General features: G+C 49.5%; 3 protein-coding genes across 3 annotated transcripts; 2 read left to right on the top strand and 1 right to left on the bottom strand.

The window, feature by feature from the left end:
- Positions 1–407: 407 nt before the first annotated feature.
- On the top strand, positions 408–12,903 carry J3458_000220 (Nonribosomal peptide synthetase). The gene is made up of 2 exons (XM_007816126.2): positions 408–10,650; positions 10,713–12,903. The coding sequence occupies exons 1-2, from the start codon at positions 436–438 to the stop codon at positions 10,854–10,856; spliced, it is 10,359 nt and encodes a 3,452-aa protein (XP_007814317.2). The 5' UTR covers positions 408–435; the 3' UTR covers positions 10,857–12,903.
- Positions 12,904–13,233: 330 nt separating this feature from the next.
- On the bottom strand, positions 13,234–15,835 carry J3458_000219 (uncharacterized protein). Its single transcript, XM_007816124.2, has one exon. It carries the CDS (start codon positions 15,585–15,587, stop codon positions 13,953–13,955), a length of 1,635 nt encoding a protein of 544 aa, XP_007814315.1. The 5' UTR covers positions 15,588–15,835; the 3' UTR covers positions 13,234–13,952.
- Positions 15,836–17,100: 1,265 nt separating this feature from the next.
- J3458_000218 (uncharacterized protein) lies at positions 17,101–20,073 on the top strand. The gene is made up of 2 exons (XM_007816123.2): positions 17,101–17,762; positions 18,103–20,073. Exon 2 carries the CDS (start codon positions 18,236–18,238, stop codon positions 19,763–19,765), a length of 1,530 nt encoding a protein of 509 aa, XP_007814314.1. The 5' UTR covers positions 17,101–17,762; positions 18,103–18,235; the 3' UTR covers positions 19,766–20,073.
- The last annotated feature ends 290 nt before the right edge of the window (positions 20,074–20,363 follow it).

Genomic DNA, 20,363 nt, shown 5'->3' with positions numbered 1-20,363 from the left:
AGCAACATTACGTACTTGGATACTGTCTATCCAAAATCAGCCCAGCCCCGTCTCCTTCAAGCATGCTCTCAAGCTTTCGATGTCTCAGTCTTTGAAATATTCTACGCATGGTATGCCGGCATGAGTCTATGCGCTGCTACTAATGATGTCATCTTTGGAGATCTAGAACACTGGATCAGAAAGCTGCAAATCACACACCTCAGCTTAACCCCTACTGTCGCATCTCTAATAGATCCCAAAAATGTGCCCCGAGTCGAATTTCTTGTTACTGCTGGAGAGCCTCTGACCACGTCGGTACTTGAAAAATGGGGAAGTCTACTATTCCAAGGATACGGTCCGTCAGAAACGACAAATATATGCAGCGTCAAGAGAATGACCAGAGGCGATAATATCGAACACCTCGGCTGGGTTTTCCCGAACACATCCGTCTTTGTCATGGTACCAGACGGCCTAGATGCAGTACCCCGTGGCTGGGTTGGCGAGTTTTGCTTTGGTGGCAGCCAAGTCGCCAATGGCTATCTGAATGATACAAAACTGACGGCTCAGAAATTTATTGACCATCAATCATTTGGAAGACTGTATAGATCTGGAGACTTGGGTAGAATGCTCCCTGACGGATCTTTAGTCATCATGGGCCGACTCGACGACCAACTTAAGCTTCGTGGCCAACGAATTGAGGCGCAGGAAATTAATAGTATTTTGACAAGCACAGAATTGGTGACCGCAGCAGTGACCATACTGGTACAGAGCAGGTCTGGTCGGTCGAACCAGTTGGCTACATTCTATAAGCCATCCAGCGCTGTGTCGTCTTCAAACCCGCTGGACGTAACGAAAGGCAGTAACCAAATGCTTTTTGCCACTCTCAAAACGAAATTACCAGCATACATGGTGCCTTCCTATCTTGTTCCAGTACCGTACGTCCCAATGACAACAAGTGGAAAGGTGGATAGACGACACTTGCTATATTGGTTCGACAGCCTTTCAAGCGCTTATCTGGAGGACGCATCTCCGGCACTCAATCAACCCGATGTTAATGACAGTTGGTCTCATATTGAGTCAAGAATTGCAACAGCCATATCCGAGTCAATGCATGTTTCCCTGAATGAGATTGGACGATGGACTCCATTCCTTACCCTAGGAGTTGACTCGATTTCTGCGATCGAGTTAGCTAAGTCATTGAGAACGCATTTAGATTCTCAAGTTGCAATATCAGCAATTCTACAGAATCCTTCTGTTGCCCAACTCAGCCACTTCCTAGCCAGGGATGATAGCAAAGACCTTGCCGAAATATCTAGTCAGATGAAGACGTCATTCGAAACATTTGAAAGAGAAGTTGGTGCCTCTATAGCCGACAGGATACAAAATTTAGAGGCTATTTTGCCCTGTATGCCGCTGCAAGAAGCCATGTTGATACAGGGTCAGGGAAGTTACTACAACAGAATACTCCTCAGGCTACATGTGTCGCCTAAAGAGATGAAGACTTATTGGATGCAAATGTCTAAGAGACACAGCATATTAAGGACATGTTTTATTACGACAGCCAACTCAAGGTATCCTATTGCTCAAGTAGTCTTGCGCAATTGGGATCTTCCTTGGAGAGAATTCGAAGTCACTGTGCCATCACTCGAAGGGGCAAGCCGGGAGCATCTTAATTCGCTTCCTAATCCTCTGGATTCTATGATACCTCCATGCTCCCTAGGTCTCATTCGATATAAAGGGTCTAATTTTCTGTCTTTTATATGTCATCATGCTTTGTATGATGGCATAGCAATGGAGAACCTGTGGAGAGAGGTTGAAGCATTGGCTCAGGGATGTCAGCTGCCAGACGCTGTATCATATCTGCCTTTTCTCCAGCATGCCCTTTCCTTGCCATTAGGAGTGGAGTCCTTTTGGCAAGAGCAATTCCGTGGATTTCAATCATCAACCGCCTTTGCAAGGTCAGCACGATCAAGCACGAATCAGAGTACAAATACTGTGTCCATTGATATGAGTTTCAAAGATATCCAGCGAAGAGTTAGATCTTCAGGAGTGTCGCTACTATCACTTTGCCAGGCATCCTGGGCAGCAGTTCTGGCGTGTATTTTTGATGACCCAGATGTTGCTTTTGGAAATGTCGTTAGCGGTCGTACGATTGGCGTCGATGGAGTTCATAAGTTGATTGCACCTTGTTTCAATACGGTTCCCGTTCGTTTCGACACGTCACGAAGTGCGCAAAACATTGACTTAGTCAAAGCTTTTCAGGAGCTGAATTCAAAGCTGCTACCTTATCAATTCTCCCCCTTGAAGCTTGTACAAAAAGTGGTCGGAAGTCGACGTCGGCACCTATTTGATACCTTGTTTCTTTTGCAACAACCTCTGAAAGACATGGACAAGAATGTATGGACCCTTGAAGAAGATGTTGGCAACATGGATGTTCCTATTGTGTGCGAAGTTATACCATGCCCAAACTTGAACTCTATTGTTGTCAATTTGCATTACGACATGGATATGATCACACCTGACCTCGCGTCAGTGGTCACGGATATGTTCAAGTTTATGATACGATCAATTGTATCATTACCTTTTGGACCGGTCCCAAGCCGATCGACTATCCCGAGCCACTTCTCGCAGGGCCTATCAGGTCTTGTGTTAAAGAGAGAAAGGTCCGATGATGATTCGATCGAGACGACTAGCAGCCAATGGTCCAGTCTTGAAATGAAGATACGAAAGGTAGTTTCCAACATTTCAGGCGTATCGGAGGCCGCCATTCGCCGAGAAACAACCATCTTTCAAGTTGGACTGGACAGCATTAACGCAGTTCAAGTTGCATCGGCACTACGATCTCAAAACCTACCTGTATCATCATCCGATGTCATAGAGTGTTCTAGCTGCAGCAAACTGGCATCTAGAATAAACCAAAACTCAGGAAAGCTGAAACAGGAGAATGCTTGGATAGACTTCTCTGCGTTCCAGAACCAAGCAAAGCCATATGCTCTGGAGAAACTGCGTCCTACCACGGAAATCGAAGCCATTCTTCCATGTACTGCGATGCAAAATGCTATGCTAATGGCTTTTACGCACTCCAACGAAGCAAACTACCTCAATTTACTCTCCTTCAAGATACAGGGAAATGTAGACCTCAATTCTCTATTTGTCGCATGGAAGCTACTTCATGGCCAACACCCAATGTTACGTACTGGGTTTGTTCCCATTTCACACACAGACAGCACGTTCGCAATGGTCAGACAAAAATCCACTAGCCTAACGCATCCGATTACATTATTTGACGGACGGCCATTTGTCTTAGAGGATTGGAAAGCGGAGTGTAGATCATTCATGCTTGCAAACTTACAGGAATCACCTTGGAGAGTGGCCTTGGTGAATACCGGCTCACAGATGCTTATGCATATTGTTATGCACCACGCCCTCTATGATGCGCAATCTCTAGATGGCCTGTTCCAAGGCCTGTCCTGCTTCCTTCTAGGGAAAGCATGCACTTTCCCCAACATCGAGCCCGCTCTAGCGGACGTATTGTCGAGAGCAAAATTCGAACTATCAGAAGGGAAGAAATTCTGGGAAGAACAGGCTGCGCGAGTTGTGGTTAACAAGTTTCCCATAATGACCTCACTTCGAGAGCCAGTGGGAAGACTCACTGTTCACGAACACGTTTCTTCCATGGCGGTTGGAGAGCTACAAGAGGCGACCCAAGCAGTAGGCATATCCTTACAAGCTGCGTTACAAGCCAGCTGGTCACGGATACTAGCATCTTACATAGGTGAACGGTCTGTTATCTTTGGCGTTGTGCTGGCCGGGAGAACTTCAGACGAAACTGCTGACTCCCCATTCCCTTGTCTTGTCACGCTGCCCATCGTGACAGAAGCAGAAGACTCCAATATGGGGTTGCTGCAGAATATGATGGAGTACAATTCCAACCTATATAAAAATCAGTTCAACTCTTTAGCAGAGGTTAAGAAATGGCTAGGCCATCCCGCCTCACCTATATTCGACACCATCTTGGTATATCAGAAGACAAGTGGCCCACACTTAAACACAGATCAATGGAAGTTGATGGAGGACCACCCGTCTGTGGAGTATTCAGTTTCACTAGAAGTTGAGCCGCTTGGAGATCAACAACTTCATCTCCGACTTACGACCAGATCAGACATCGTACCACATGAGCAAGCGGAATTGATGCTCAAGCAGTTCGATGCTGTGTTGATCCATTTATTGAAGCATCCAAATGCGACGCAAAATGAGATTTACAAAGACCGGCAAAGCTTGTTTTCCATTACTCCTCCCAGAATACCTGTAATTGATGCACCGGTAGAGTTTGTACATCAATTCGTTGAGAGAAATGCTGAGTTGCAACCTAACTTTCCAGCTCTGGAGTTTGTTTCAGATTTCGATGACACACCTTCTTCAAAAATGACATGGACTTACAAAGAACTGGATGATCTCGGAAACCGAGTTGCTCATTTGTTGTCCAATGTTGTTCGTGTGGGAAACATTGTAGCTGTTCACTTCCCCAAGTGTCCTGAAGCGTACTTCTCGATATTGGGCATTCTCAAGGCTGGCTGTTCGTTCGTGGCTCTGGATCCTAACGCCCCCAAAGCACGAAAGGAGTTTATTCTTGAAGACTCCAAGGCTGTATGCCTGTTGACAACGAACAACTCTGATCTACCATTTTCTCTCAAGGTACCCGCCATCGCTATTGATGAGGAAAACCTCCGATCACATCCATCCGACACAATTATGCATGACGAGGCGTTCACACCAAAAAACACTTGCTATTGTCTGTATACCTCAGGTACTACTGGAACTCCCAAAGGATGCGAAATCACACATGAAAACACCGTTCAAGCCATAATGGCATTCCAGCATCTCTTTCAAGGCCACTGGCAGAAGGATTCCAGGTGGCTGCAGTTTGCAGCATTACACTTTGATGTTTCTGTGCTTGAGCAATATTGGAGCTGGTCTGTTGGTATTACGGTTGTTGCCGCCCCAAAAGACTTCATACTTGATGATCTCACAGGGTCTATTAGCAAGATGGAAATTACACACATAGATCTGACACCCAGCCTGGCGCGGCTAATCCACCCAGATCAGCTTCCAAGTCTATGTAAGGGTGTTTTTATTACTGGAGGAGAGCAGCTGAATCAAGAAGTATTGGACTGCTGGGGGCCCAAGGCAGTGGTTTACAATGCCTACGGGCCAACCGAAGCAACGATAGGTGTCACAATGTATCAACGAGTCCCAATTAATGGCAGACCAAGTAATATCGGACGACAGTTTCCAAATGTCGGGTCGTACGTCCTTCAACCGGGCACTGATATCCCGGTACTGAGAGGGGGCGTAGGGGAGTTATGCGTGTCGGGAAAACTGGTCGGCAAAGGCTATCTTCATCGACCACAGTTGACGGACGAGAGATTCCCCAAACTTTCAGAATTTAACGAGCGGATTTATCGGACGGGAGACCTCGTGAGGATTCTTCATGACGGATGCTTTGACTTCCTTGGCAGGGCAGATGACCAAGTCAAACTGCGGGGGCAGCGTCTGGAAGTTGGTGAGATAAATCACGTCATACGAAACAATACCTTGGGAGTCAAGGATGCCGCTACACTCGTCATGAGGCATGGAAGTAAAGATGTCTTGGTTGCATTTCTGGTTGGAGAGGGCGAAAAGGCGTCTGATCTCTGCATTGTGTCTGATGAAGATGCATTGGGCGCCAAAGCGCGAGCATCGTGCCTCGACAGTTTGCCCGGATACATGATTCCTACATATTTCATTCGACTATCGCATATTCCGCTTTCACCAAACAACAAGGTTGAGGCCAAAGAGCTGAAAATGCTGTTCCAAAACCTCCTTCCGGACGAGCTCGTGAAGCTCACTGGGCGAGACACAACATCTTCAAGCAGCAAGATAGATGCAGCTGTTACGAAACGTCTTATTGAAGCTCTGGCATGTTTTAGTGACTTGCCTACATCCGCAATATGCGAGACAACAAGTATATTTGATATCGGGGTTGATTCAATTTCTGCCCTGCAGCTGTCTACAGTACTAAAGCGCGGCGGGTTCCCCATGAGCACGCCTGCCATAATACTGCGCAGTCCTATTGTGTCAGATCTAGCCCAGTCACTTTCCAGAAGGCTTACCTCGACTAAAGAACGTGACGAAACAAAGGAAATCAAGCAAGTATTGCGAGCGTACCAGCAACGATATCGTACTCTTGTCTGCCGCGAGCTGCGGGTGAAATCTGCCGACATTGAATACATCGCACCTTGCTCACCCCTCCAAGAAGGAATGATATCGGCTGCTGTTGCAGAAGGAGGTTCTGATATGTACTTCAACTCGTTCGACTTTCACGTCAAAGGTGATGTACCAATGGACATTGTGCGTCGTGCTTGGGAGACGACCATCCGGGACCACTCAATATTGCGATCAGTCTTCGTAAAGTCAGTAGACGGGTATCTTCAAGTCGCTTTGCATGGAATTGATAATCTCTGGCGGGATTTGGTTGCAAGTGATGATGGAGATGTTGGCGATATCTTGGAGCAGGCAAGGTTGAGCTGGACCAGAGAGAATGCCCTTCATATTATATCGCCCCTGCAATTCATCCAGGTGAAAGGGCCTGGCAAACGAGCTCTCCGACTCTATATCTTCCATGGGCTTTACGATGGAAACAGTCTCAATCTTATGAACGAATATGCTTCGTGCGTCCATCTAAAAGGAAATCTGCCAACTCGACCTAGCTTTTTTGACGTCTTAACACACGGTCCCCTACGCAATTTTGACTTCTGCAAGCCATTTTGGGCCAAGCATTTAGAACATTGGCAGCGCTGTGAATTGCCCAAGATTTCACCGCTCACCGCCAAGAATGCAGAGATCATATCATTAACTAGACGCCTTACAATCAAACGGTTGGATGATCTTCGTCGCCAGCAAAACGTCACTCTCCAAACAATTGTTTTATCCATCTGGACAATCGTTCTCCAGACGCACGTCTCCAAGCCACTTACAACAGGCATAATCGTAGCTGGCAGATCGTTAGATGTACCGAACGTTGAGAATACTATGGGCCCCTTATTCAACACTGTCCCGTTTTTTAACTCGACTTTGAATGGTCTCTCTTGGGAGGCACTGGTTCAAAAATGCCACAAGTTCAACACCGATATTCTTTCTTTTCAGCATGTACCACTTCGGGATATCCAGAAGTGGTGCTCAGGCGGTCAATCGTTGTTCAATAATCTCTTTGCTTTCCAACTGGAGAAGTCAGAGCCGAAGGCTGACGCTGTACCATGGACGCTAATTGACAATGAGGCCACAAGACTTGACTACCCGTTAGCATTCGAGGCCACTCGAACAAATGATGGCCATCTTAGCCTCTATCTGGTTGCTCACCCAGATATTGCTGAGGAAGATACGTTGGAGCAAATGCTGGATCACTTTGAACAAGTTGTGTTGACAGTTGAACCTAGTACAGTGATTGCACCGCCATCACACAGCAACCTCAGCTTTCCCAATGATGCCAAGCCAGAAACTTTCAGCCCCAACGACTTCGTACCAGAGAAACTTCACTGGACGCCGGTTGGCTTAGCACTGAGGGATGAGTTCTGTGCGTTTGTCAATATTCCCGCAGAAGACGCTTCTCCTGTCACCTCAATACTAGACCTGGGAATAGACAGTATTGATGCTATCAAAATTTCCGCTAGGCTTGCAAAGAAGCATATAAAGCTATCCGCATCTCAAATCATGCGCCACCAGACAATTTCAGCGATTGCTGCTACTGCTTCAAATCTGAATCATGATGCTTTACTAGAAAGCTCCATCCATGCGGGCAAGGCTGAGGTTCAGTCTCGCCTGCATTCGTATATTCAGGGCCAAGGAGTTCATCCGAACAATTTAGAAATTGTTCTTCCATCAACAGCGCTTCAGGAGTCCATGGTTTCAGCTATGATACAATCGGATTTTCAATTGTATTTCAATCACGACATCATGGAATTGGATAAAGCCGTGAGCCTGAGCAAGTTGAGAGATGCCTGGTTAGAATTGATCGAGTCATCGCCAATACTCCGGACGGCCTTTTTCGAGATCCATGACAGTAGTCTGGACATGGCTTACTGCCAAGTTGTATATAAGCAGGCTACTGCGCCTGTTGCTATGCATAGACTTCCCGATGCCTCAAGCTTACAAGGCTTGATCAAGACGGCAACAGAGAGCGCGATCCGAGGTGAAGCGCGGAATAACCTTCTTCAAGTGTCTCTTGTTTCCACTGACAGTCAAAACTATATGGTTCTCTCTGTAGCGCATGCCCTTTACGATGGCTGGTCATTGACGCTCTTGTACGATGATCTAGCAAAGGCATATCGGTCCGAATTAGAGCCGCGGAAATACTCAGAAGTTCTCATGTCTCAACCTATTCTATATGAACATTCCGATGTAAATGGCTTCTGGGAAACATATCTGGCTAACGCTAGCCCGACTGTATTCAGGTCGGGCCACCATTCAGCTCCGCTAAATCCCAGCAATATTATCAAGAACGAGCATTTGTCATCAAAGTCACTGACAGAAATCGATCATTTTTGCAAGAAGACCTCAATTAGCCTGCAGTCATTGTGTATGGCTTGTTGGACAACAGTCGCTGCGCATTTTACGCGGTCGCTGGACACCGTCTTTGGAATCGTTCTCTCGGGGCGAGATTTTGAAGGTGCTGATGAGCTGGTCTTTCCATGCATGAACACTGTCATCGTCCGCTCAGTCGTACATGCGAATGTGTCTGGTTTTCTCAGATACATGGAGGCCAATCTTGCGGATATACGCGATCACCAAGGATTCCCACTTCGGAAGGCACAGACAGCCGCAAAACTCGGGGGCAAAGAGCTCTTCAATTCATTGTTCATTTTGCAAAAGACGCCGAATCTAGATGCTTCAGATTCCATGTGGAGATCTATCGGCGGCACATCCGAAGTAGAGTATCCGGTTTGTGTCGAAGCAGAGCCAATCCAGGGCCGACTTCGTTGGCGCATCGCCTGCAAATCAGATATCTTTTCACAACTCGATTCAGAAGACGTGATGGTCAAGTTAGATCAGGCTTTGAACTTCTTTCTAGACTTTCCCGACTCCGAAATTCTCTCATTTAGAGATGGCCTCGTTACTATCTGTGCATTGCCTCAGATAGCACTAGAAGAGCAGCCAGCCAACAGTCATACGACTGCCGTAGCTGACAATAACGGGGATGATGCATACTCGTGGAATCACACCGCTCTTCTCATCCGCCAGATCCTTTCAGATGTTTCATGCTTGCCTATCGAGTCGATTTCGCCCACGTCCACGCTCTATCACCTTGGACTGGATTCCATTAGCGCTATCAAAGTCTCCATGATGCTGAGGAAGGTCCAAATTGACCTCAAGCCACGGGAGCTCATTCGAGCTGATAGCATCAGAGAAATCGTCCGGCTAGCAGAGCTAGATCATAAAACTCAAAGGGAAGAATCTTTTAATGCTACCCAATGGAAGCTTCCTGCTTCGGTATCCCAAGAAGGCCTGCTCAATCTACACAATATCCTCGAACAGGATGTTGAGGCCGTCCTACCTGCCACTCCTTTGCAAATATATATGCTGAGTGCATGGCAAAATTCCAACGCCTCAATATTCTATCCCGAGTTCTGTTACGAGGTTATTGGGGACTATACCTATGACCAACTTGTGCAAGCATGGGATCGGGTTTGGAGACGCATCCCGATTTTACGTGTTCGTTTCATGTCAACTGGAGACATAGAAGTGCCCTGGATTCAAGTTATTGTGAAACCTAGTTCAAACTCCCCAGGTCACATGTCTGAGCCCTTATGGCGTTTTTCCGTCTTAAAAGTCGAAGACAGAGGTTCTTGGCTGCTGAGACTGAGCATCCACCACTCCCTATACGATGGCTTCAGCTTGCCAAAAATCGTGCAGCTTTACTACGAAGAGATACACGACACGGCAGAGGACGCCATTGCTCCCAAAATAGATCTCATAAACTGGCAGAATTACACGATCAGACCAACTCTAGAAGCAAACATTGATTCCAGAAATAAATTCTGGTCGGAATACTTGGCCGGGTGTTCGACGTCGCCAGTTTCCCTGATACCATATACAAGCGAGCGTGTGTCATATATACGACATCAAGCCTTCCTAAACACTAAGGAATTGCAGCAACTCGCATCGTCACACGGCATAAGCCTACAATCTCTCTTTTTGGCCGCCTATGCCAAGACCCTATGTGTCAACGTCGGAGCCCAAGATAATACACAGTTGGTCATCTTCGGTATTTATCTCGCCAATAGAGACACGGAGACCGACGACTTGGATGAGACATATCCAACAATGAATATCGTCCCTCTTCGCGTCCAAATCGCTTCGGGAGACAATTTGATCAAGGTCGCTGCAGCCATCTTGAAAGACTTGCAGCTTATTCAATCCAATAACAGGGCAACTGTTGGACTTTGGGAAATCTATAAATGGACGGGCATACAGATTCAGAACTTTGTTAACTTTCTTTCGCTCTTGGGTGATGACGCCGACCCAGAAAAACCTGGTCTCCTACGCAAGAGAACAGAGGATAAGTTGTCTACAAACGGCTTAGAGCTCTTGAAACAGCCTTGGCTGCAGAACAATGCTGTCAGGAAAGCCTATCCGGTACGTATTTTGTTTTAATTCTTCCGAACACTTGCGCCTGGTCAACTAACGTCACTCTAAAGGCATCCCTCGATATTGAAGCATCAGTACACGATAATAGTCTCGACATTGGTGTATTTGGATCTACAGATAGTGTGTCTTATGATGATGGTCCGCGAATCGTGGATAACATAATTCAGCATCTTGCAAGCGTGAGGTCATCATAGGAGGGATTCGCAGCATTAGGGTATGTATGCGAGGGATTTCGAAAGTAAACTCTTGGACATATATTGTTTATATTGCTTGCCTTAAAATATTATTCACATCAATCGTTAAATAGGCAAAAAGTCGTTGGGGAAAAAAAGGATAGGTGTCTTAATATGGGAAAAGGATTAAGGTTGGCAATTCTGACTACTTCTTTCGCTGTAGGTGTTTCAATTTATGAATCCTCTATTTGCTCAGATGGTACAAAGGCATCTTCATCGTCTGGTTCCAAGGCTGGAGTCCCATGGCTCGTAATGCCGGTGCACCGCCTAATTCTGCAATTTCCTTCTCACTGGGCATAACATTGGTGTCTTCAGTCACAGCGCCTCGCCCAGAAGAGTCGAAGTCAGGGCCTGGTTGTCCACGTCGGAATGCTTTTCGTTAGCGTGCAAGATACAAAGCATTCGTTTGGGTGAGAGGGGCTGCAGGGATATATACCAACATACTAATGTCATCTGCCCCGGGAGTGCTAGGAGTGTGGAGTCCATGGCAACTATTACTAGATATATGATATGGAAGGTCAGGGTGCCAAAGTATGTAGTCACCTGGTTGTCAAGTTGGTAGAGTGATTAATACACTTCGTAGATAAAGGTGTGGTGCCACCGCTCGGTCAGCCTCTGCGCATGGCCAGGTACAGCACCGTGTATAGTTGTGTCCAGGTCGTGTTGAACATCCCAGTTGCTAGCATCAAGATAAGCGTCCTATTCTGCCCCAGATCGTCTATCTGGCGCTGGATTCTTTGGAGCGAAGAAGGGCTGAGGAGGTAATAAGCAGTTGCAAGTTTGGGCGATGGCAAAAGCCTCAGCATGCCCGGCTCGATTGTAGAGGGCGCTAGGAGGCCTTGGAACATCCTGAATATGGTACAAGCACCATAACCGTTGTATAAATCCATGGTTGAAGATGCGCGTCCGGTACATTCCCAGGGATCATACTCCTCCCACTTGCCTTGAAACACTTGATGATATGTTTGGCTGCGACGGTAGCCGTCCGGTTCCCATCTTTCTAGTGATCCATTATCAACTTGAGCAATTATCTCTGCAGCTGATTGCAGGGCGGTTATTCAATCATCTGCAGCCTCTGAGGCGAGAAGCTGACTGCAGTTGCTGTTGCGGCTCTCGAGGGCATGATTGCGAACGCGGCCAAGCGAAGTTTGACTCTGGGTTGGATGATGTTGTATTAGACATATTTAGAGATCCAATGCCGCTAGTATCAGCATCAAAGCCACCACCATACACTCGTAGTCGATCAACGTATGTAATGGGGAATCAGGTTCCCAGGCGTCCATCTGGCTATGCTTTCCACAGGCCCATCATGAACTTTTGCACACAGAGAACGTTTGGGTGAGCTCAACATCGTACCTGTGCCGGTGTCCAGAAGCAGTCAAAGCATGTTGGATCCTGCTTAGGCGCCCGGAAATGAGGCAGAAGCGGCGGCTTTGGTTCTTGGTTGCCATTGACAGATTCTGGCTCGGGCTGCCCAGTGCCATATCTCTTCCTTCTACCTTCTAAATACTGGGAATCAACCACCGGGCGAGGAATAACTTTGCGAACGACGCCAACACCATAGCGGCGCAGGGATAAGTTGAGCCCACGATGCTTCAAGTTCCGCTTCATGGCCCGCAATCAAGCTCTTTTGGAAAATCTCTGTGGCAAGGAAACGGTATCAGAGCCCCAAAGCGATAGCACTGGGGGCTTCATGCTTTCCAGAGACGTGGTCGAAGAAGACGATGCCGCTTTGGCAAGCTGGTCAGTGTAAGGCGACATAGACGCCTGATGTTGGCGGGTACGCGCTGCGGAAAACGACCTACCCTAACGGTGGTTGGAGAGTTGATTCCATTAGCGATATAGGGCTGGCTTTGGGGTCTGGTATGAGATCCGTCATAGGGTCGGGCATCAAGGTCAGCCTCGCTGTGGGTGTGAGGATGGCGTTGGGAGTCACCGTCACAGTCATTGTCAAGATGGAGTTGGCCATCGAAGTCCAGATTGTGTTGCTGACTGGACCTCAAGTTGGAATCAGCCACGCTGGAGCGGCAATCGCTCCTGCTTCACGAATCTTCATGGGCCCCACAACAGCCCTCTCAGCTTGTGATGGCCGGATTATTCAAGCCAGTAATCCAATTCCGATCTATTCAATGTTGAAACTTTTCCATTTTGTCTCCTGCGGCGACTCATCGTCTCCCTTTGCCCGACAGGCAATGACTGTCACTGTTGTTAGCTGAGGCCCCGCTGCTCCTCCGTCGGCGTCTCGCCCCTGTCATATGGAGACGAAGGGTCGAGGGCCAGTCAGCTGGCAAGGCAACAGATCGCTGCAACCGCTCTACATACCAACCAGTAAACAGACTGCAATCCTCGTCTTTAGTTTGCTACAGCCTCCAGATGTCGCTATATTCTTTCCTGGAAGCAACACGAAGGAGGTGACAGGTGACAGCAGTATGCCCCCCGCCTCCCCCCGATATTTAACAACTTGGCCTTAGAGGGCGCAGCCCATCATTTATGGTACCATTTATCTGGATACTCCTTGGTGTTCAAGGGAATGTTCAGTACGACTCAACCCTCGTGGACCAAGAAGCTGCCAACCAATCAAATACACCGGGGAATCGCGCATTATGTTGTTCGGGCAAAAACCAATCCTAGTTGCGTTTGTTCGGCCCTTGATTCCGTCAATTTTGACCCCGCCTTTGTTACGATGTCCCATGTCATTGGAATCATACATACACCTGAATGAGACAACCGCTGCATAAGCAATATCAGAAACGTTGCTATCCGCTCAGCAATTAACTACCGCAATCCACAATTAGGGAAAAAGAAAATTGCTTCATACAGATTCCTTCATGCATTCCTGTCATATATACGATTCATTTGGACTTCAGATATTATCCTACAACGCCCAGTGCCAAGTGGTTTCAACACTAGAAAAGCAAGCCAAATATTGCGCAATCCATACAGGTGGGCAATTCCCTTGTCGTAAAAAATTGTACATATCATGAAACGCTTACAGCGCTTGCGCTTCTTACAGTCACACCTTCACTGCCCATTCATGCTCGAATACAAGGGCTCGCCTTACAACCTAGCCGGCTTGTTGTCGGGCTTCCATCCTTCCTCGGAAGCAATCAATTCGGCAGCACGCTCACCAATGGACAGGACAGTGATCATGGGGTTGATTGTAGGCATCTCAGGGAAAATACCGGCGTCAGCAATACGCAGGTTCTTGATCCCACGGACCTTGAGCTCGGGGTCAACCACAGCAAAATCATCCTTGCTAATATCGCCCATCTTGGTAGTACCTGCGGGGTGATAGACAGTGTGGGCAACACGACGAGCATATTCGCTAATCTCCTCATCAGTTTGGACCTTGGGGCCAGGGGCCACCTCCTCCTTGAGCCACTCCTTGAACGGGCTCTGCTGCGCAATCTTTCTGGCGGCCTTAATACCCGCAACCAGCGTCGCAGCATCATAGCCTTCAGGGTCGGTAAAGTAGCGGAAGTCGAGAGCAGGCTTGATAGCGGGATCGGCTGAGGTGAGGAAGACGCGGCCACGGGAGCGGGCACGAGGAATGTTGGGTGTCATGCAGAAAGCGTAACCGTCTTTGATGATAGGATAACCCAAGCGCGCTGTGTTGAGGCAGAATGGGATCTGGTAGCAGTGCATCATGATGTCAGCGGCATCGCCATCGTTACCGGCGGCATTGGTGGCCTCACGGCGGAGGAAGACGCCGGCATCCGAGTCCATGGTGGTCTGGTTTGGCGGCACAGGCTTCTTGAGCTCCCACATGATAATGGTTTCGGGATGGTCAATCAAGTTCTCACCAACACCCGGAATGTCCTTGACAACATCGAGACCCAAACTCTCCAGCTGGGCACGAGGTCCCAAGCCGGAATGAAGCATGAGGCGTGGGGTATCAATGGCACCGGCTGAAAGAATGATTTCCTTGCGGGGCTTAAGGAGGATCTTCTGGCCATTTGAAATAATTGACACACCGGTAGCAATATCATTCTCGACGACAATCTTATTGACCCATGCCTTGGTCAGAACAGTCAAGTTGGGGCGGCGCTCTTCGCCCCGCAGGATAGGGTGGATATAGGCAACAGAGGCGCTGCTGCGATAGCCGTTGTCCGGGTTGTAGGAGATGGAGAAGAAGCCGGCACCCTGAGTGAGCTGGCCCTTGGTGCGAATCTCTTCGTTGAAGTCGGGTATGATGGGGATGTCGAAAGCGTCGGAGCAGGCCTTGACCCAGTCCTTGCAGAGCTGGTTGCGGTGGCGAGCGTGGACAGGCTGGAAGGTATTGCGCAAGTTGTCGGCATGGCGCATCATGTTTTCAAAAGTCCAGCCTTTGCAGCCCTGTTCAACCCAGCGGTCCATATCATGGCGGAAGGGTCGGAAAGAGATCAAGGTGTTGTGGGAGGAGCAGCCGCCGAGGACCTTGGCGCGAGAATGACGGATGTGGGAGTTGCCCATGGGCTGCTCAACAGTGCCGTAGTCATAGTCGAGATCACCACCGAGCAAAGAAAGCCACTGGCGAAGATCAAGAACATGATTGAGGTTGAAATCAGAAGGACCGGCCTCAATCAGAAGCACCTTGCGCTCGGGAAGGTAGCTGGAGAGACGAGAGGCGATGACACAGCCAGCAGTGCCACCACCAACAATGATGTAGTCGTAGGAGGATTCGGATCCCTGGGGAAGAATTTGAGTCGTCATTTTGGCTTGATTGAGCTAGTTGTGACCGTTCAAGCTAACAGGAACCTCAATTGTAGCTCTGGAAGGGTCAGGTCAAGCTTGGGATGAGGTTGGGACGACGAGTGTAAGTCGCGATGTCCTGCACCTGTGGACCTGCTTTAATGATTGGGCTTAGCAGTCTTGCGAGTTGACTCTTTTGAGTAAAGAGGACGGGAGATGGGACAAGGCAGGTTTGGGCAGAAGTGAAGAGCACAAAAGTAGGAAGAGAGCGGACGAGGCAGATTTAAGTTGAGTTGCAAGCCACTGTTCGCATAGCTCGGCATCACACGACGGGAGGGGGACCCTGGGGTTCTTGGCTTCTTCTAGCACATTTTTTTCTCTTCTCTTGTTTCCAGTTGTTGGTCCATGAAGTACAGTGGACCTCCGAGCCGGCGGACAACATTCGCGAAGGCCAGCGCATAGAACCGACTCAGGCAAAATGGACAGCGCCGGGGCAAAAAAGTATCTTCACCCACGGTTGGACCAGTGAGAAGGCAGGTTATCCCCAAAAAATTCGGGGGGCCATGAAGGCGGGTGGATGATGACCAGGGCAGCCCGAAAGCCGTGTGCTGATGCTAGACGCAGACTGTCTCGGACGGATAAAGCTTGGTGACGCAACACCGTATGATGAAAGTGCATGGGCTGAGCAGCCGTGCAGCGTGGAGAGGGGCGAGCAAAGGGCGGGACTATGTACAGGAGGCTTGCAAGCCTGGCGACATGAGCCAGTGGAGGAGCCAAGATCCATTCGACGGAAAGGAGGCTTTGATGGACCGCCACAAAAGGCCGATAGCCTGATACCACGCTGCACAATGTTCTGCGCAGACTGGCATTCCGAATCCATTGAGCTATTGGGTACCGAAGGAACAGCTCCAGTCTTTGGTAATAGGACAGAGTTGATTTGATGGAACACCGCGGGATGCATGTATTGGCATGTCGTCTTTAGGGTACTGGCAGACATGGCGCAGGTCCTGGTGGTTTAGATTCTGGCAGTGGGTGGATGAGACGCCAATAGCATTGGCTGGAAATTCAAAGTATCAATTGATGTTTCATATGTTTGGCCATTTAGTTACATCGCAACACAAATCGAAAGCGCCGAGAAGACCAGGACCAGGACCTCCCCTCCCCTCCCCCAAAGGCGCGGGGTTTTTTATTGAACGAACAACATTGACCAGCGGCCATCTGGTGACGGACTTTTATTCTTTCCTCCGATCATTGAGGGCACAACCTATGACTTATTAGACAGCCAACACAACTTACACCAAGAAGCATGGGGTGAAACGGAACACAGTGGTGCCGCCCCATTCATTCTGTTGCCCCTTCTCAGAACCATGGCATTGTGAGCAACATGGTCAACGTGAGGGGGAGGCGGCGCCACTGAAGACTACTCGACTCTGGTCCCTTGAAGCTCATAAGGAAGGGCCATGGATAGTTGACCAGAAATATCAATATTTCTGCGCCGAAAGACGGCATTCGGTGTGTGCACGGAGTCTTTGAAGCGTCGTCTCCAAACGAGGGGCTGCCAGACGAATCGGAGGGTGGCAGTTGTTCGAGTGGCTAGTGTCCAATTACAAACGCAGACAAGCTGATGACAATATTCCTTGGACTCAACCTACACGGTAGGATCGCTACACTTTGTCTTCTTTCTTAAATGGCTTGAATCACAACAACGTTTACAACATCATGCCATGCAAAATCTGTCGCTTCGACGGACCGCAAACGGGCAACCAAATCTACATACCAAGAAATAATGACGTCGTTGTGCCCCTCTCTTCCCCACCAAGTCCGACGAAGTAGAAACGCAAAACGAAAAATTAAAAGAAGAAAAATAGACTCGAGACAGCTGGCTTCACCGCCCAGAGAGTGGATGTTGTCGTTGTCGGCACAATTCACAATTCGTAACAGGATCCACACAGGATTGCCCCAGATGGCCCCATATGCAGCCGAACTTCCAACCTTGGATTGCCGCGGTGGGTGTTGAGTGAACGCGAGTCAATCAATACTTTGCGTCAAGTTGCCAAGCTGTGACATGACAGACTTTGGAGCTGAGTGTCGGATGGCCACCGCAGAGCCCACCATTGAATTGGCGGCTGAATTCGCCTTTCCAGCCATCGAGCCACCGCTTTGCAGCTTTCAAGGATGTTGCTGGCTCACTTGCAAGTGAGTTTTTTTCAATGTTGGCGTTGGCACAATACGGCGGCACCGCAGCGCGAGACGCCGTGAGACATCGTGGTCGCGGCGCGACCTCGACCTTGCCACGCGGGTTGCAAAAAAGGCCGCACACCCCGCACCCACAACCACACACACAGGTGTGCGGCCTTTTTTGCAACCCGCGTGCTTGCGACACCTTGGATCCACCCGCTCTTGCCCACTTCGCAGGGACGGTCGTTTCCTCACCATGGCATCGTCATTCTCACCAACGTCCTATCAATCCATCAGTACTCCGTGCAGTTGTTTGGTGTTTCGTGGTACTGATCACGAACATTGTGCATCTTGACAGGAGCTGGGCGGGCTTTTGCAGCTTACACCACACACATTGCAGCTCGCATACGGACGACACAGCTTCCAGAGCCGCCACAGCTTCAAGAGCTTCAAGAGCTTCCAAGGTCCACAGCTTCCCTTGAACCGCCATCATGACATTCGCAACCGAGATTCACACCTTCCACTCCGGCAGACCACAGCCTCAAACATCCTCTTCCTCGTCGACATTCAAATCCATCGACCCGACCACCGGCGAGCCTCTTGCAACCATCTACACCACCACTCCCGCGCAGCTCAATGACGCCGTCGCTGCTGCGCGAGCAGCTTTCCCCGTCTGGTCGCAGACCCCAGCGCCCAAGCGAGCTGCCATTCTCCTCCGCGCTGCTGCTCTCCTGCGCGAGCGCAACGACGCACTCGCCCTCACCGAGACTCTTGACACGGGCAAGCCTTGGTGTGAGACGTCTACTGTCGATGTAGTCACTGGCGCCGATGTCCTCGAGTACTACGCACAGTTCATTGCTGATGGCCTCCCCGGCCAGCATACCCGCCTCCGCCAGGATGCATATATCCTGACGTCTCATGAGCCACTGGGTGTTTGTGCGGGCATTGGTGCGTGGAATTATCCAATTCAGATTGCGCTGTGGAAGTCGGCAGCTTGCTTGGCCGCCGGCAACTGCATGGTATATAAACCCAGCGAGGTTACGCCTCTGCACGGAAACACCCTGGCACAGATATACGTCGAGGCCGGTTTACCCGCTGGCGTATTCAATGTTGTCTACGGTGATGGTCCCGCCGTTGGCGCGCCTCTGGTTGCTCACCCCGACATTGCAAAGGTGAGCTTCACCGGCCAAGTCAGCACCGGCAGCAAGGTAGCCAGCGAAGCTGCCAAGGGCATGAAGAGCGTCACCATGGAACTCGGCGGCAAAAGTCCCGTTGTGATTCTCCCTGATGCCGACGTCGACGAAGCAGCCGACGTCGCCATGGCCGCCAACTTCTTCTCCACCGGTCAAGTCTGCACCAACGGCACCCGCGTCTTTGTTCCAGACACCTTGCTCGCCGCCGTCGAAAAGGCCCTTATCCAGCGCTGCCGCGAAGGCATACGCATGGGCCTGCCCCGCGATGAAAAGACCAATTTCGGCCCCGTCGTCAGCGCCGCCCAACGCGACAAGATCAACATGTACATCGAGCACGGCAAGGACGTCGACCGCGCCAAGGTCCTCTACGACGGTTCTGTCGATGCCCAAAAGAACAAGCCCACCCCGGGCGGTTTCTGGGTCCCCCCCGTCATCTTCACCAACTGCACGGACAACATGCGTGTAGCTCGTGAGGAGATCTTTGGTCCTGTAATGTGCGTCCTGCCGTACAAGGTGGCGGGTAAGTCTCAGGAGGACTGGATGGCAGAGGTGGTTCGACGAGCAAACGACACGCCCATGGGTCTTGCTGCTGGTGTGGTGTCGAGTGATGTTGGTCTTGCGCAGGACGTGCTGAGACAGTTGGATGCGGGCATCACCTGGATTAATACGTGGGGTGAGTCACCGGCCGAAATGCCTGTGGGAGGATGGAAAATGAGTGGTATCGGACTGGAGAATGGGCACGAAGGTATTCAGGCGTACATGAGAGTCAAGAGTACCTTGGTGCAGTTGGGCAAGGGCGCCTGCAAAGGGTTGTTTGCCAAGTTGTGATGAGTATGGGTAGAGGAGAATTGGGGTTAAAATGGAACCTTGGAGGATGTATTTAGCGAATTATGGAGTCAATTTTGTACATGAAGCCATTCGTCTAGTCTTTTTAATGGCGCATTATGGTGAAATTGCAGCGGACGCTGGCTCAATGCAAGGCTGTTGTGTTCACTGGCAAACCAGAATTAAGACTTGATTCTGGACAGAATCCTATCACAGGCCCTTATGCATGTATTTCATCACAGTCACAGTACGAAAGAAAAGAAGGAAGAAAACAAAAAGCTCTGCTCTCTTTGATACAAGGCAAATCCGTCCGAAAAAGTGTCCAGCAATGGTGGTCCCTCCTGTCATGGGCCTGCCAGCTACACTACCAAAAGTGGAGAACTCTCCTGGTAGTGTATTGATATACGGAGTACTATTCCCCCCCCCCCCTTCCCCCGGGGCTCTGGCACCTACCCTACAGCGTCACAGTTTCCAACAAGTCTCAACTCCAGCCCACAGGCTTCTTTCAACAACAAAACGCAATGAGTTATTTATTCCGCTGAATCAAATCCCACTGATTCCCGTACAGGTCCTTCCCAACGGCCACCTTTCCATACTCCTG

This window comes from Metarhizium acridum (genome assembly GCF_019434415.1).
Source record: "Metarhizium acridum strain ARSEF 324 chromosome Unknown scaffold_1, whole genome shotgun sequence".
In the NCBI taxonomy this organism is placed as follows: domain Eukaryota; kingdom Fungi; phylum Ascomycota; class Sordariomycetes; order Hypocreales; family Clavicipitaceae; genus Metarhizium; species Metarhizium acridum.
Note: the sequence above shows the minus strand (reverse complement) of the source record. Positions and strands in the feature narration are given on the sequence as shown.

Bases quoted from the DNA above. Each gene is read 5' to 3' on its own strand.
- J3458_000220 (XM_007816126.2), top strand. From the start codon at position 436: ATGGTACCAGACGGCCTAGATGCAGTACCCCGTGGCTGGGTTGGCGAG. The intron at 10,651-10,712 runs GTACGTATTTTG...GTCACTCTAAAG, and splicing joins CTGTCAGGAAAGCCTATCCG to GCATCCCTCGATATTGAAGC.
- J3458_000218 (XM_007816123.2), top strand. From the start codon at position 18,236: ATGACATTCGCAACCGAGATTCACACCTTCCACTCCGGCAGACCACAG.
- J3458_000219 (XM_007816124.2), bottom strand. From the start codon at position 15,587: ATGACGACTCAAATTCTTCCCCAGGGATCCGAATCCTCCTACGACTAC.